The 13,292-nt window shown below is 69.3% G+C and overlaps 1 protein-coding gene across 1 annotated transcript; it reads left to right on the forward strand.

Moving 5' to 3' along the window:
- Positions 1–242: 242 nt before the first annotated feature.
- Positions 243–12,635, forward strand: NPC1L1 (NPC1 like intracellular cholesterol transporter 1; the record flags this gene model as incomplete). The annotated part of the gene is made up of 20 exons (XM_062510460.1): positions 243–300; positions 796–986; positions 1,880–3,399; positions 4,020–4,120; positions 4,269–4,441; positions 4,802–4,930; positions 5,337–5,519; positions 5,900–6,017; positions 6,270–6,397; positions 6,764–6,901; positions 7,275–7,364; positions 7,736–7,926; positions 8,011–8,138; positions 8,684–8,804; positions 9,351–9,406; positions 10,620–10,770; positions 11,242–11,473; positions 11,971–12,084; positions 12,259–12,421; positions 12,529–12,635. Coding segments are annotated over exons 1-20 (4,092 nt in total), but the record flags the coding sequence as incomplete, so codon positions are not given.
- Between the last annotated feature and the right edge of the window lie 657 nt (positions 12,636–13,292).

The following is a 13,292-nucleotide window of genomic DNA, read 5'->3' on the forward strand; positions in this document are numbered from 1 at the left end:
CTGGGACACGGGGATGGCACATGGCGATGGCACTGGGACATGGGGACAGAGGGCACGGGTGGCACTGGGACACGGGGATGGCACTGGGATGTCACTGTCACACAGGGATGGCACTGTCACACAGGGATGACACACTGGTTTGGCACTAGGACACAGGGACAAAGGGCACGGGTGGCACTGGGACACGGGGATGGCACACAGGGATGGCATTGTCACCGTCAGGATGGCACTGGGACAAGGCGATGGCGCTGGTGGTACAGTCCTGTCACCACCGGAATGTCACCGGGGCAGAGGGCGCGGGTGACACTGGCGCAGGGGGATGGCACCGGCATGGCAGTGGTGGCACTGGGACATCTCTGGCGCCGCAGGGATGGCCCTGTCCCCACCAGGCATGGCACCAGGCTGACCCTGGCACACAGGGATGGCACCGGGCTGGCAGCGGCACCGCTGGGACGGCACTGGGACAGAGGGCACCGGGGTGGCCCTGTCACCACCGGGGTGGCCCTGTCACTGCCGGGTCCCTGCCCACGGTGTGGCAGACACCAGGGCGTCACCCCCGGGATGTGTCACCGGCACCGGCACAGCTGCGCTCGGGTGACGTCCTGCTGCCACCGCGCGCCACCCCGAACTCCCAAATTCCCAAATTTTCTCCCCATTTCGGTGCCCGTGCGTGGCCCCCGCTGGCACCGCCACCCCGTGCCACCCTGTGCCCAAATCAGTGCCACCCGGTTTTGTCCCCCGAGCGGCGCGGGTGTCCGCGGCGCCGCCCCGATCGATCCATCGATCCGGGTTAATGATCGATCGGGGCTCGGGGCCGGCCCGGGGCTGATTGGCCCCGGTGCCATCAGGCCAGCAGGGCCCTCCCCGGGTGGCACCGCGGGGGCGGGGGGGTTTATAGGCGCCGGTGGCACTTGGGGACACCCCCTGTCAGCATGGCCGGGACCCTGGCACTGCCCGGAGCCCTCCTGGCCGCGCTCCTGGCGCTGGTAGGGGACAGGCGACACCGCGGGGGGCACTGGGAGGGACACTGGGGCTGGGGGGCGGGGACTGGGAGTGGCACTGGGGGGGGGTGGGGGGGGCGACAGTGCCGTGACCGCTTGGTGACATCTGAGGACTGAGGGTGGCAGGGTGGGGGACACCGGGGCGGTGCCCCCTTGGTGACATTTGGGGACTGAGGGTGGCAGAGGTTGGGGGGACACGGGTGCGGCGCCCCCCTGGTGACATTTAGGTGGCACTTGGGAGGTTTGGGGGGTGGCAGGAGCAGGGGACACCCTTGTGGTACCCACTTGGTGGCATTTGGGAAGGGCAGAGGGTGACACTGCTGTGGTGGCCTTTGGTGTGATTCGGAGGTGGCAGGGCAGGGGACACTGCTCCGGTGACATTCGGAGGTGATTCCGAGGAACTGGGAGTGGCAGAGCCGCTCCTTGTGTTGGCCTCCGGGTGACACCTGGTGACACCTGGGTGACATTTCGGGGGGCGGTGCGTGGCAGAGCAGGGGGACACTGCTTAGGTGCCCATCAGGTGGCATCTGAGTGACACCTGGGTGACATTTGGGTGATGTTTTGTGCGTGGCAGAACGAGCGGCTCTCTGGTGCCTTTTCGGTGACGTTTGGGGGGGCTGGGGGGTCACAGTAAGGGGACACCTCCACGGTGCCCATCAGGTGCCACTTGGGTGACATTTGGAGGGGCTGGGGGTGACAGCACGGAGGGGACGCTTGCCGCGGTACCACCCGGGTGACATTTGGGTGCGGTTCGGCGGAGTTGGGGGTGACGGGATGGAGGGGACGCTGCTGCGGGGACGCACCCGCAGCGCCCATCGGGTGCCACTTAACCCCTCGGGTGCCGCCGCCGCGCCACCAACCCGTCCCCGTCCCCGCAGGCCTCGCCGTCGCTGACCCCCACGCACCGGGCCGGAGTCTGCGCCTTCTACGGCGAGTGCGGGCGCAACCCCGAGGTGAACGTGTCGCTGGTGTCCTCCAAGGTGCCCTGCCTGTCCAACACGCCGGCCCGGGCGGCCTCGGGCGCGCTGCTGTCGCTGCTGCGCTCCGTGTGCCCCGAGCTGGCGCGCGGGGACAACGAGACCACGCGCGTGTGCTGCAGCTACAGCCAGCTCAGCGCCCTGCGCCTCAGCGTGGGGCTGTCGGGCGCGGTGCTGGCGCGGTGCCCGGCCTGCGCCCGCAACTTCGCCAACCTCTACTGCCACAACATCTGCAGCCCCGACCAGAGCCTCTTCACCAACGTCACCCGCGTCGCCGACTACCCGTCGGTGCCCGGCGCCCGCGCCGTGCTGGAGTACCAGCTCTTCTACCGCCGGCGCTACGCCGAGGCCGCCTTCGCCTCGTGCCGGGACGTGCGGCTGCCGGCCACGGGCGGCTACGCCATCGCCACCATGTGCGGGCGCTACGGAGCCCAGCTGTGCACGGCCCAGCGCTGGCTGGACTTCCAGGGCGACAAGAACAACGGGCTGGCTCCGCTGCAGATCGACTTCAGGCTGCTGCCCGACGGCTCCGAGCCCGGCGAGGGCATCGCCCCGCTGGACGCGCCCGTGTGGGGCTGCGACCAAGCGCTCGACGCCGACCAGGAGCCGTGTTCGTGCCAGGACTGCCCCCGGTCCTGCCCGGCCGTGGTGCCGCCCTCGGAGCCGTCGCCGCCGTTCCGCATCGGCCGGGCCGACGGCGTGCTGGTCGTGTGCGCCGCGCTGTTCGCCGCGCTCGCCCTGGCCTTCCTGGCGGCCGTGCTGTGCCGCAGGGGCTCGGCCGAGCCCGAGGCGAAGCCGCGTGGCCGCGGCGGGCGCTCGGAGCGGGCGGCCGACGCCTGGCAGCGCTCCCTGGAGCGCGCTTTCCGCCGCTGGGGCGCCGCGGTGGCCTCGCGGCCCGTGGTCGTGCTGCTGGCGGCCGTGGCGGTGGCCGGAGGGCTCTCGGCCGGGCTGGTGACCCTGCGGCTCACCACGGACCCTGTGGAGCTGTGGTCGGCGCCGGGCAGCCGTGCCAGGCAGGAGAAGGCGTTCCACGACCGCCACTTCGGGCCCTTCCTGCGCACCAACCAGGTCATCGTGACGGCGCCGGGGCGCTCCGGCGTCGCCTACGACTCGGTGCTGCTGGGGACGAAGAACTTCAGCGGCGTGCTGGCCGAGGACGTGCTGCTGGCGCTGCTGGAGCTGCAGGACACGCTGGCGGCCGCCACGGCGTGGGCAGCGGGCTCGGGCAGGAACGTCAGCCTGCAGGACGTGTGCTACGCGCCCCTGAACCCCAGCCAGCCCGGCGTGGGCGACTGCGCCGTGTCCAGCGTCACGCAGTACTTCCAGAACAACCGCAGCCGCCTGGCGCTCACCGCCTGGCAGGACGACGGCAAGAACCAGGGCACCGCGGACTGGCACGACCACCTCATCTACTGCGTCAAGTGGGTGCCGCGGGATCCCCCGGGGGCTGAGGGGGGCGCGGTGCGGCACAAGCGACCGTGGGGCGGTCAGCTGTGGGGTTGGGGTGACACCTGTGGGGTGCCGGGCATGGCCTGGTGCCCATGGGGGTACATATGTGGGGCTGAGGGGTTTCTACGGGGTGCCTCTTGTGGCACGGCACCCGTGGGGCGCCCAGCTGTGGAGCTGGGGTGATGCCCAAGAGGCTCTGTCCATGGTTTGATGCCCATGCAGTGCCCAGCTGTGGGGTTTTGGTCACATGTGGGGTGCTGGACGTGGCCTGGTGCCCATGGGGTGCCCGGTTTGGGGGTTCGGGTGCTCTCTGTGGGGCACTCAGAGGTCGGGGTGCCACCCACTGCTCCCAGGGTGTCACCCCGGTGTCCCCCAGGATGTCCGGGTGCCTGTGTTGTGCCGGGTTCGGGGGTTGGGGTGTCACGCGTGTGTCCCCATCCCTATGGGGTGCCAGGCTGTGTCTCTGGGGTGTCACCCGTGTGTCCCCCGGCCCAGGCGGGCACTCCGAGGGGCCCCGCGGGTGGCGGCGGGCGCGGGCCGGGGACCGGGCGGGCGCAGCCCCCGCTGACGCCCCCGGCCCTGTCGCCACCAGCTCCCCGCTCTCCTTCAAGGACATCACGGCGCTGGAGCTGAGCTGCATGGCCGAGTACGGCGGGCCCGTGTTCCCCTACATCGCCCTGGGCGGCTACCGCGGTACGGGGGGGTTCGGGGCTCTGGGGGGTCCGGGGGGTTCGGGGGGTTCGGGGGGTTCGGGGGGTTCGGGGCTCTGGGGGGTTCGGGGGGTCCGGGGGTTTCGGGGGCCCGGCCGTGTCCCCGCGCCGTGACCGCCGTGTCCCCGCAGAGTCCGAGTACACGGAGGCCGAGGCGCTCATTGTCACCTACTCGCTCAACAACTTCGAGCGGGGGGACCCGCGCCTCGAGTGGGTGCTGAGCTGGGAGCGCCGCTTCCTCGACGTGGTGCGCGACTTCCAGCGCCAGCACGGCCACAACCTCTCGGTCACCTTCATGGCCGAGGTGCGGCCCGCGTGCCCTGCGTGTCCCTCCCGTGTCCCCTCCGTGTCCCTCCCGTGTGCACTGTGTGCCCCCCGTGTCCCTTCCGTGTCCCCTCCATGTCTCCTCTATGTCCCTGTGCCTCCCTGTGTCCCCATGTCCCGGTGTCTGCAGATCCCCCGGTACCCCCCGTGTCCCCTCCGTGTCTCTGTCCCCCAATGTCCCCCGTGTCCCAGGTGTCCCCAGTGCCCCGTGTCCCCTCCGTGTCCCTGTGCCCCCGTGTCCCTGTTTCCCCTCTGTGTCCCCCGTGCCCCCCGTGTCCCTGGTGCCCCCCAGATCTCTGTGCCCCCTCAGCTGTCCCTGTCGCTGTCGCTGTCCCCTCAGCGCTCTCTGGAGGACGAGATCAACCGCACGAGCGGGGAGGACATCCCGGTGTTCGCCACCAGTTACCTGCTGGTGTTCGCCTACATCGCGCTGGCCCTGGGCGAGTACACGGCCTGGCGGAGGGTCCTGGTGAGCTCGGGGGGCTCGGGGGTGGCACAGGGAGCTGGACTGGCTCGGGGGGGTTCAGGGGATCGGTTTGGGGGGGTCTGGAGGGGTTTGGGGTTGGCAGAGAGTCCTGGTGAGCCCCGGGGAACTCCGGGGTGGTGGCAGCAGCCTGGGGGCCCGGGGGTGCTGAACTGGGATTGCTGAACTGGGGGTGCTGAACTGGGGGTGCTGAACTGGGATTGCTGAACTGGGGGTGCTGAACTGGGGGTGCTGAACTGGGGGTGCTGAACTGGGAGTGCTAAACTGGAGGTGCTGAACTGGGATTGCTGAACTGGGGGTGCTGAACTGGGAGTGCTGAACTGGGGGTGCTGAACCGGGGTTGCTGAGCCGGGGGTGCTGAGCCGGGGGTGCTGAGCCCAGGGTGCCGCAGGTGGAGTCGAAGGTGACGCTGGCGCTCGGGGGCATCACCGTGGTGCTGGGTGCCGTGCTGGCCTCCATGGGGCTGCTGGCGCTGCTGGGGCTGCCCTCGTCCCTCATCATCCTCGAGGTCGTGCCCTTCCTCGTGCTGGCCGTGGGAGCCGACAACATCTTCATCTTCGTGCAGGAGCTCCAGGTGGGGGGCACGGGGGCTCCTTGGGGCACTGGGACACGTTGGGGACAGGGGTCCCCAAGGTGGGGGAGGCACCTGAGGGCAGTGGGGATCCCTGTGGGGCAGGACATGGGGACACTTTGCGGACCAGGGTGTCCGTGGGGTACAGGGGCTTGGGGACACTTTGGGGACAGGTGCCTCCATGGACTATGGGGGCACTTTTGGGACTCCCGTGGGGAATGTGTCCCTGGGGGAGGGGGGTCCCGTGGGGCAGGGGGCACCCTCGGGTGGCCGGGGGTGCCCGTGGGGGTCCCTGGGAATGTGGGGGTGCCCGTGGGGATCCCCTCGGATCTGGGGGTGCCCGTGGGGGCTGCCGGAGCTGTCCTGACCCCTCCCCGGGCCAGCAGCAATCACAACGGGAGCCGGGTGAGACGCGGGAGCAGCACCTGGGGCGGGTGCTGGCACAGGTGGCGCCCAGCATGCTGCTCTGCAGCATCTCCGAGGCCGTCTGCTTCCTGCTCGGTGGGTCTGGGGGCACCGGGGGGCGCGGGGAGGGGGCACGGGGGGACCGGGGGGCACGGGGGTACCGGGGGCACAGGGACGTGGGGGACAAGGGGGGTGGGCCGGGGGGTGTGGGGTGGTGTGGTGTGGGGGGGCTGCCATGTGGCCCTGATGACACGGGAGGTGTCCGGGGCTGTCCCGGTGCTGTCCCGGTTCTGTTCCGGTTCTGTCCCGGGGCTGTCCGGTGACCCGGGGGTCGCGGGGGTCCCGCAGGTGCCCTCTCGTCCATGCCCGCCGTGCGCACCTTCGCCCTCACGGCCTCGCTCGCCATCGCCTTCGATTTCCTGCTGCAGATGTCCGGGTTCGTGGCGCTGGTGGCGCTGGACTGGCGGCGACAGGAGGTGACACCGGGGGACACCGGGGGGCGAGGGGAGGGGGGCACGGGCTGGGCACGGAGTGGGTGTGAGGGTCCCCAGGGTGGGTGAGGGTCTCCAGGGTGGGTGAGGGTCTCCAGGGTGGGTACGGGGTGGGCACGGTGGCAGCAGGCTGGGTGGGGGTCCCCAGGGCGGGTGGGGGTCTCCAGGGCGGGTGAGGGGTCCCCAGGGTGGGTGTGAGGGTCCCCAGGGTGGGCACGGGGTGGGCACGGTGGCAGCAGGCTGGGTGGGGGTCCCCAGGACGGGTGGGGGTCTCCAGGGCGGGTGGGAGTCCCCAGGCTGTGCCCGGGGGGGGTGCAGCAGACCCCCGTACCAGCCCCCCCGTGCCCCCAGGCCGGGCGCTACGACCTCTGCTGCTGCTGCGGGACGGGCAAGGGGGGCCCGGCTGGGGAGGGGGTGCGGCTGCTGCGCCCCCTCCTCGAGCGCTACTACACCCCCGTGCTGCTGCACCCCATCGTGCGGCCCGCCGTGGTGAGGGACGGGGGGCATCGGGGGGCACGGGGGGCACGGAGGGCACGGGGGACATGGGGGATATGGGGGTCTGGGGGGGTGCAAGATTTTGAGGGGAATTGGGGGACATGGGGGCCACGGGGGGCATGGGGACAATGGGGGACAATGGGGGGGCATAGGGATGTGGGGGGCTTGGGGGTAGCGGGGGTGAGAAATGGAGCAGAGGGGTTTGGGGGGGTCCTGGGCGGTCCTCGGATTTTAGGAGGATCCTGGGGGACTCATGGAGGGGTTTGGGGGGACATGAGGGGGTGTGAAAAGTCTGGGGGGACACGAGGGCTTTGGGGAGGGATTTTGGGGACACGAGGGGGTCCCTGAGCAGAGCCCCCCACCCCAGGTGCTGCTGTTCCTGTTCCTGGCCTGCGCCGGGCTCTTCCTGGTGTTCCACGTGCCCGTGGGGCTGGACCAGGAGCTGGCCCTGCCCGAGGTGGGCGCTGCACCCCGAGGCTCTGGGGGACGCACGGGGGGGACAGCAGGGTCATGTGGGGACATCTGGGGGGGTGGCCTCCATGGGGAGGCTTGGGGACACGTGAGGGTGACGCGGCCCTACGTGGGGACACGTGGGGTGACCCCTGTGAGACCCCCCGTGAGTGCTGGGTGGGTGCCATGGCCCCAGGTGGGGACAGGTGGGGACCCTTGGGGGCCCTTCTGGGACCCCCCTGCGGGTCACAGGCCTGGGTGTCACACGGGGTGGGTGTCACACGGGGGCGTGACACGGCCGTGGATGGGGACACACGTGCCCCCTGTGCCCCTGTGGGATGCCCGCGGGTGCCACCCCTGACACGTGGCTGTCCCCAGGACTCGTACATGCTCCAGTACTTCTCGGCTCTGAACCAGTACCTGGCCGTGGGTGTCCCCACCTACTTTGTCACCACGGGTGGCTACAACTTCTCCTCGGCCAACGGCACCAACGCCATCTGCTCCAGCTCGGGCTGCGACGCCGACTCGCTGACCCAGACCATCCAGCAGGCCACGGCCTTCCCCAACGTGTGAGCGACCGGCCGCGCCCCGGGGGCCCCGCGCTGCCCGCCGGCCGCGCCCGGCTCCTGCCAGCCCCGTGTCCCCTCTGCCAGGTCCTACCTGGCCATCCCGGCCACCTCGTGGGTGGACGATTTCCTGGACTGGCTGAACCCCATGGGGCGCTGCTGCCGCATCCACCAGTTCGGGGAGCACAAGGGCGAGTTCTGCCCCTCCACCAGCAGTGAGTGAGGGACAGGGGACGCGGGGCTACGCTGAGCTGGCCACTGGGTGCCCGCCATGGCGGCCGTTGGGTGGCCATCGGGTGCCCACTGTGATGACCACTGTAATGACCACTGGGTGCCCGCCATGGTGACCACTGTGGCTGCCTGTTGGGTGACCACGGTGGTCATTGGGTGGATACTGTGATGACCACTGGGTGAAGTTGGGTGGCCATTGGGTGGCCACTGAATGTCCACTGGATGCCCATTGGGTGCCCGCTGGGTGCTCACCATGGTGTTCATTTGGTACCTACTGGGATGAGCACTGGGTGACATTGGGTGGCCATTGGGTGCCCACCATGGTGGCTGCTGAGTGGCCATTGGGTGCCCACCATGGTGGCCATTGGGTGGTCATTGAGTGCCCACCACGGTGGTCACTGGGTCCCTACTGTGATGACCACTGGGTGCCTGCTTGGTGCCTGCTGCAGTGGCCACCACGCGCCCTTTGGGCGCCCACTGGTGCCCAGCGGTGGCCGGTGGCCACACTGCCCCCTCCGTGTGGCCGCAGATGACCTGAGCTGTGCGCTGGGCCAGTGCCTGAAGCAGGCGCGGCGCCCCACGGCCGAGGAGTTCGAGCGCTTCCTGCCCTGGTTCCTGCAGGACCGGCCCACGCTGCAGTGCGCCAAGGGGTGAGTGGCACCACGGTGGCACCACGGTGACACCAGGGGAGGCACCGGGCTGTGGTGACACTCAGGGGTACGTGCCACCCAAGGGGACACTGTGGAGGTGTCTATGGTTGGGTGCCACTTGTAGGGACACCCAAGGGCACACCCAGGGGTAGGTGGCACCTGTGGGGACACCTGGGGCGCAGTGCCACCCATGGGGGTGGTGATATGAACACCAGCAGGGACACGAACACCAGCATGGGCACTCCCTGGGTGTCCCCTGACCCCTGTGTCCGTCCTGACCCCTGTGTCACTCCTGGCTGTCCTGGGTGTCCTCGTGTCCCCCCTGACCCTTCCGGGTGCCCCTCTGGTTCCCCCGACACCGTGTCCCTCTGACTCCCATTTTCCCTGACCCATCTTGGTGTCGCCATCTCCCCCCAGACCCCATGTCCCCCTGACCCCATGTCCCTCCTGACCCCCTAAGCCCTTGTCCCCTGACCCCCTGTTTCCGTGTCCCACTTGACCCTGTGTCCCCTAACCCCCTGACCCCCTGTCCCCGTATTCCCGCAGTGGCCTGGGCGCCTACGACACCGCTGTGAGCATGGATGCCAACGGGACCATCCTGGGTGAGTGCGGGAGGTGACACGGGGACGGGGGTGACCTCTGTCCCATGGGGGTGACCACTGACCCTCTGGTGGCTGCTGACCCCCCAGGGATGACCACTGACCCTCTGGTGGCCACTGCCCCAGGGTGGCTGCTGAGCACAGGGGTGGCTGCTGACCCCATGATCTTCTGTCCCCTGGAAGTGACCACTGCCATCAGGGGTGACCACTGTCCCCTGGGGGTGCCCACTGTCCCCTCGGTGCCCACTCCCCCGAGTGACCGGTGTCCCCTCGGTGCCACTGCCCCCGAGTGACCGGTGTCCCCTCGGTGCCCACTCCCCCGAGTGACCGGTGTCCCCGTGGTGCCACTGCCCCCGAGTGACCGGTGTCCCCTCGGTGCCACTCCCCCGAGTGACCGGTGTCCCCGTGGTGCCCACTCCCCCCGAGTGACCGGTGTCCCCTCAGTGCCACTGCCCCCGAGTGACCGGTGTCCCCTGGGTGCCACTCCCCCGAGTGACCGGTGTCCCCGTGGTGCCCACTCCCCCCGAGTGACCGGTGTCCCCTGGGTGCCACTCCCCCGAGTGACCGGTGTCCCCGTGGTGCCACTCCCCCGAGTGACCGGTGTCCCCTCAGTGCCACTGCCCCCGAGTGACCGGTGTCCCCTCAGTGCCACTCCCCCGAGTGACCGGTGTCCCCGTGGTGCCCACTCCCCCGAGTGACCGGTGTCCCCTCGGTGCCACTCCCCCGAGTGACCGGTGTCCCCGTGGTGCCACTCCCCCGAGTGACCGGTGTCCCCTCGGTGCCACTCCCCCTAGTGACTGGTGTCCCCTCGGTGCCCACTCCCCCGAGTGACCGGTGTCCCCTCGGTGCCACTCCCCCTAGTGACTGGTGTCCCCTCGGTGCCCACTCCCCCGAGTGACCGGTGTCCCCGTGGTGCCCAGTGCCCCGAGTGACCGGTGTCCCCTCGGTGCCACTCCCCCGAGTGACCGGTGTCCCCTTGGTGCCCACTCCCCCGAGTGACCGGTGTCCCCGTGGTGCCCAGTGCCCCGAGTGACCGGTGTCCCCTCGGTGCCACTCCCCCGAGTGACCGGTGTCCCCTCGGTGCCACTCCCCCTAGTGACTGGTGTCCCCTCGGTGCCCACTCCCCCGAGTGACCGGTGTCCCCGTGGTGCCCAGTGCCCCGAGTGACCGGTGTCCCCTCGGTGCCACTCCCCCGAGTGACCGGTGTCCCCCGCAGCGTCGCGGTTCATGGCGTACCAGCGGCCGCTCCGCACGTCTCAGGAGTACACGGCCGCCCTGCGCGCCGCCCGCGCCCTGGCCGAGCGCATCACCCGCACCCTGCGCGCCGTGCCCGGCACCGACCCCGACTTCCGCGTCTTCCCCTACACGTGAGTGACGCCGCGGGGACACCCGGGCTCACGAGTGGGGGCCCAGTTCGGGGTGTCCAGGTAGCGGTGCCTGGGTCAGGGTGCCTGTTCTGGGGTGCTGGGGGTGCCCCAGTGTCCCTGCCGGGGGTCTCGAGGGGGTGCCCCAGTAAGGGGTCAGTGTGCATGCCCATTTTAAAGGTTCCCAGTTAGCGATGCCCAGGTCAGGGTGACCGTTTTGGGGTGCCTGGTGCCCATACCATGGTATCCAGTGTCTGTTTTGGGATGCCCAGTGCCCGTATCAGGGTGCCCAGTGCACATTTTGTGGTGCTTGGTGCCCACGTGAGGATACCCGGTGCCCATTTTGGGGTGCGCAGTGCCCATCTCAAGGTACCCGATGCCTGTTTTGGGGTGCCCGATGTCCATATCAGAGTTCCCAAGGCCCATCTCAGAGTGCCCGGCGCCACCGCGGTGCCACCGGCGCTGTCCCCGCAGGGTGACGTACGTGTACTACGAGCAGTACCTGACGGTGGTGTACGAGGGGCTGGTGATGCTGGCGCTGTGCCTGGTGCCCACCTTCACCGTGTCCTTCCTGCTGCTGGGCATGGACGTGCGCTCCAGCCTGGCCACGCTGCTGACCATCGCCATGGTGCTGCTGGACACCGTGGGCTTCATGGCGCTCTGGGGCGTGCCCTACAACGCCGTGGCACTCATCAACCTCGTGGCGGTGCGCGCACACGGGGCACACTGGGTGGAACGGGGATGTGGGGTGGCACAGGGACACGGGGGAGGTGGAGTGCCACAGAGACATGGGGTGCCACAGGGACAGAGGGTGGAACGAAGACAGTTGGGCATGTGGGGTGGCACGGGAACGTGGCGTGTCAGGGGTGGCAAAGGGACACAGGCAATGTGGGGTGGCACAGGGACCTGGGGTGGCACAGGAACATGGGACATGTGGTGTTGCACAGGGACATGGGGCACATGGGGTGGCACAGGCACAAGGGGTGGCACAGGGACATGGGATGTGCTGCATGGCACAGGGCCGCAAGGATTGGCGTGGGAGTTTGGGACACCCTGAGTGGCTTTGGGGGCACGGGAGGTGGCAGCAGGAGCTGGGGCACTTTGGGTGGCATGGGGCCTTTGGGGTGGCACGGGGCCGTGGGGCACAAGGGGTGGCTCTGGGGACGCGGCAGTGCCCAGCGTGCCAGCCCCGTGTCCCCACAGGCCGTGGGCATCTCGGTGGAGTTCGTGTCCCACATCACCTGCGCCTTCGCCCGCAGCTGCCAGCCCACGCGGGTGGCACGAGCCACCGAGGCCACCGTCACCATGGGCAGCAAGGTGGGAACACTGGTGGGAACCCTGCTGGGATGGGAGTGACACCGCAGGATTCCCTCCTGGGGCTGGGGGGTGACATCGTGGGACCCCAAACCCTCCTGAGGCTGGGAGGTGACGACACAGGACACTGTCCCGTCCTGGGGCCGACGTCACCCAGGGTGGCCGCTGTCCCCGCAGGTGGTGGCGGGGGTGGCCATGACCAACCTGCCGGGCGTGGTGGTGCTGGCGTTTGCCAAGGCACGGCTCATCCAGATCTTCTTCTTCCGCCTCAACCTCATCATCACCCTGGTGGGGCTGGCACACGGCCTGGTCTTCCTGCCCGTGCTGCTCAGCTACATCGGTAAGGAGCGTGTCACCCCCGGGGACAGGGACAGGCTGGCACCGGCACCACTGTCCCCCTGTGTCATCCCTGGGGACAGGCTGGCACTGTGCCCACTGTCCCCACAGGGCCCGGCCCGCGGGTGCCAGCAGCGCAGGACATGCCGGGGGACGTGGGGCAGGGGCCACAGCTGGGCCTTGGCAACCCCTCCTTCAAGGACAAGGACAAGGACAAGGACAAGGACAAGGCGCTGGGGAAGGGCTGAGCCCCCCCACCCCCCAATCCCCTCCCGTGCCCCTCTCCCCTTTCTATTTAAACTGGTTTTGTCACATCCTGGACTGGTTGGACTGGGATGGGTAGGGGGAAAGGGGAGCTGCGCCTTGGGTCCCAAATGTCACCGGGGTTGGGGACATGAGAATGTTGAGGACACAGGGCCATGTGGGGTACAGGGACACTGTGAGGACAGGGACATGTGGGGCAGAGTCACATCACTGGGCTATGGGGGACACCATGGAGGGCACAGGGACACTGCCACATGAGGCACGTGGGCACCATGGGGACAAGGCCATGGGGGCACAGGGACGTCACATGGATAAAGCCCCACGGGGCACAAGGACACCGTAGGGACAAGGACACGGCACAGAGGGACATCACAGGGGACATGGGGGTCCCACAAGGGACATGGACACATGGACATGGCACAGAGGGACATCACAGGGACATGGGGGTCCCACAAGGGACATGGACACATGGACATGGCACAGAGGGACATCACAGGGACATGGGGGTCCCACAAGGGACATGGACACATGGACATGGCAGTCACAGGGACATCACAGGGACATGGGGGTCCCACAAGGGACATGGACACACGGACGTGGGGGGTCACAGG

The sequence above is a fragment of the Cinclus cinclus genome, chromosome 29 (genome assembly GCF_963662255.1).
Source record: "Cinclus cinclus chromosome 29, bCinCin1.1, whole genome shotgun sequence".
Taxonomy (NCBI): domain Eukaryota; kingdom Metazoa; phylum Chordata; class Aves; order Passeriformes; family Cinclidae; genus Cinclus; species Cinclus cinclus.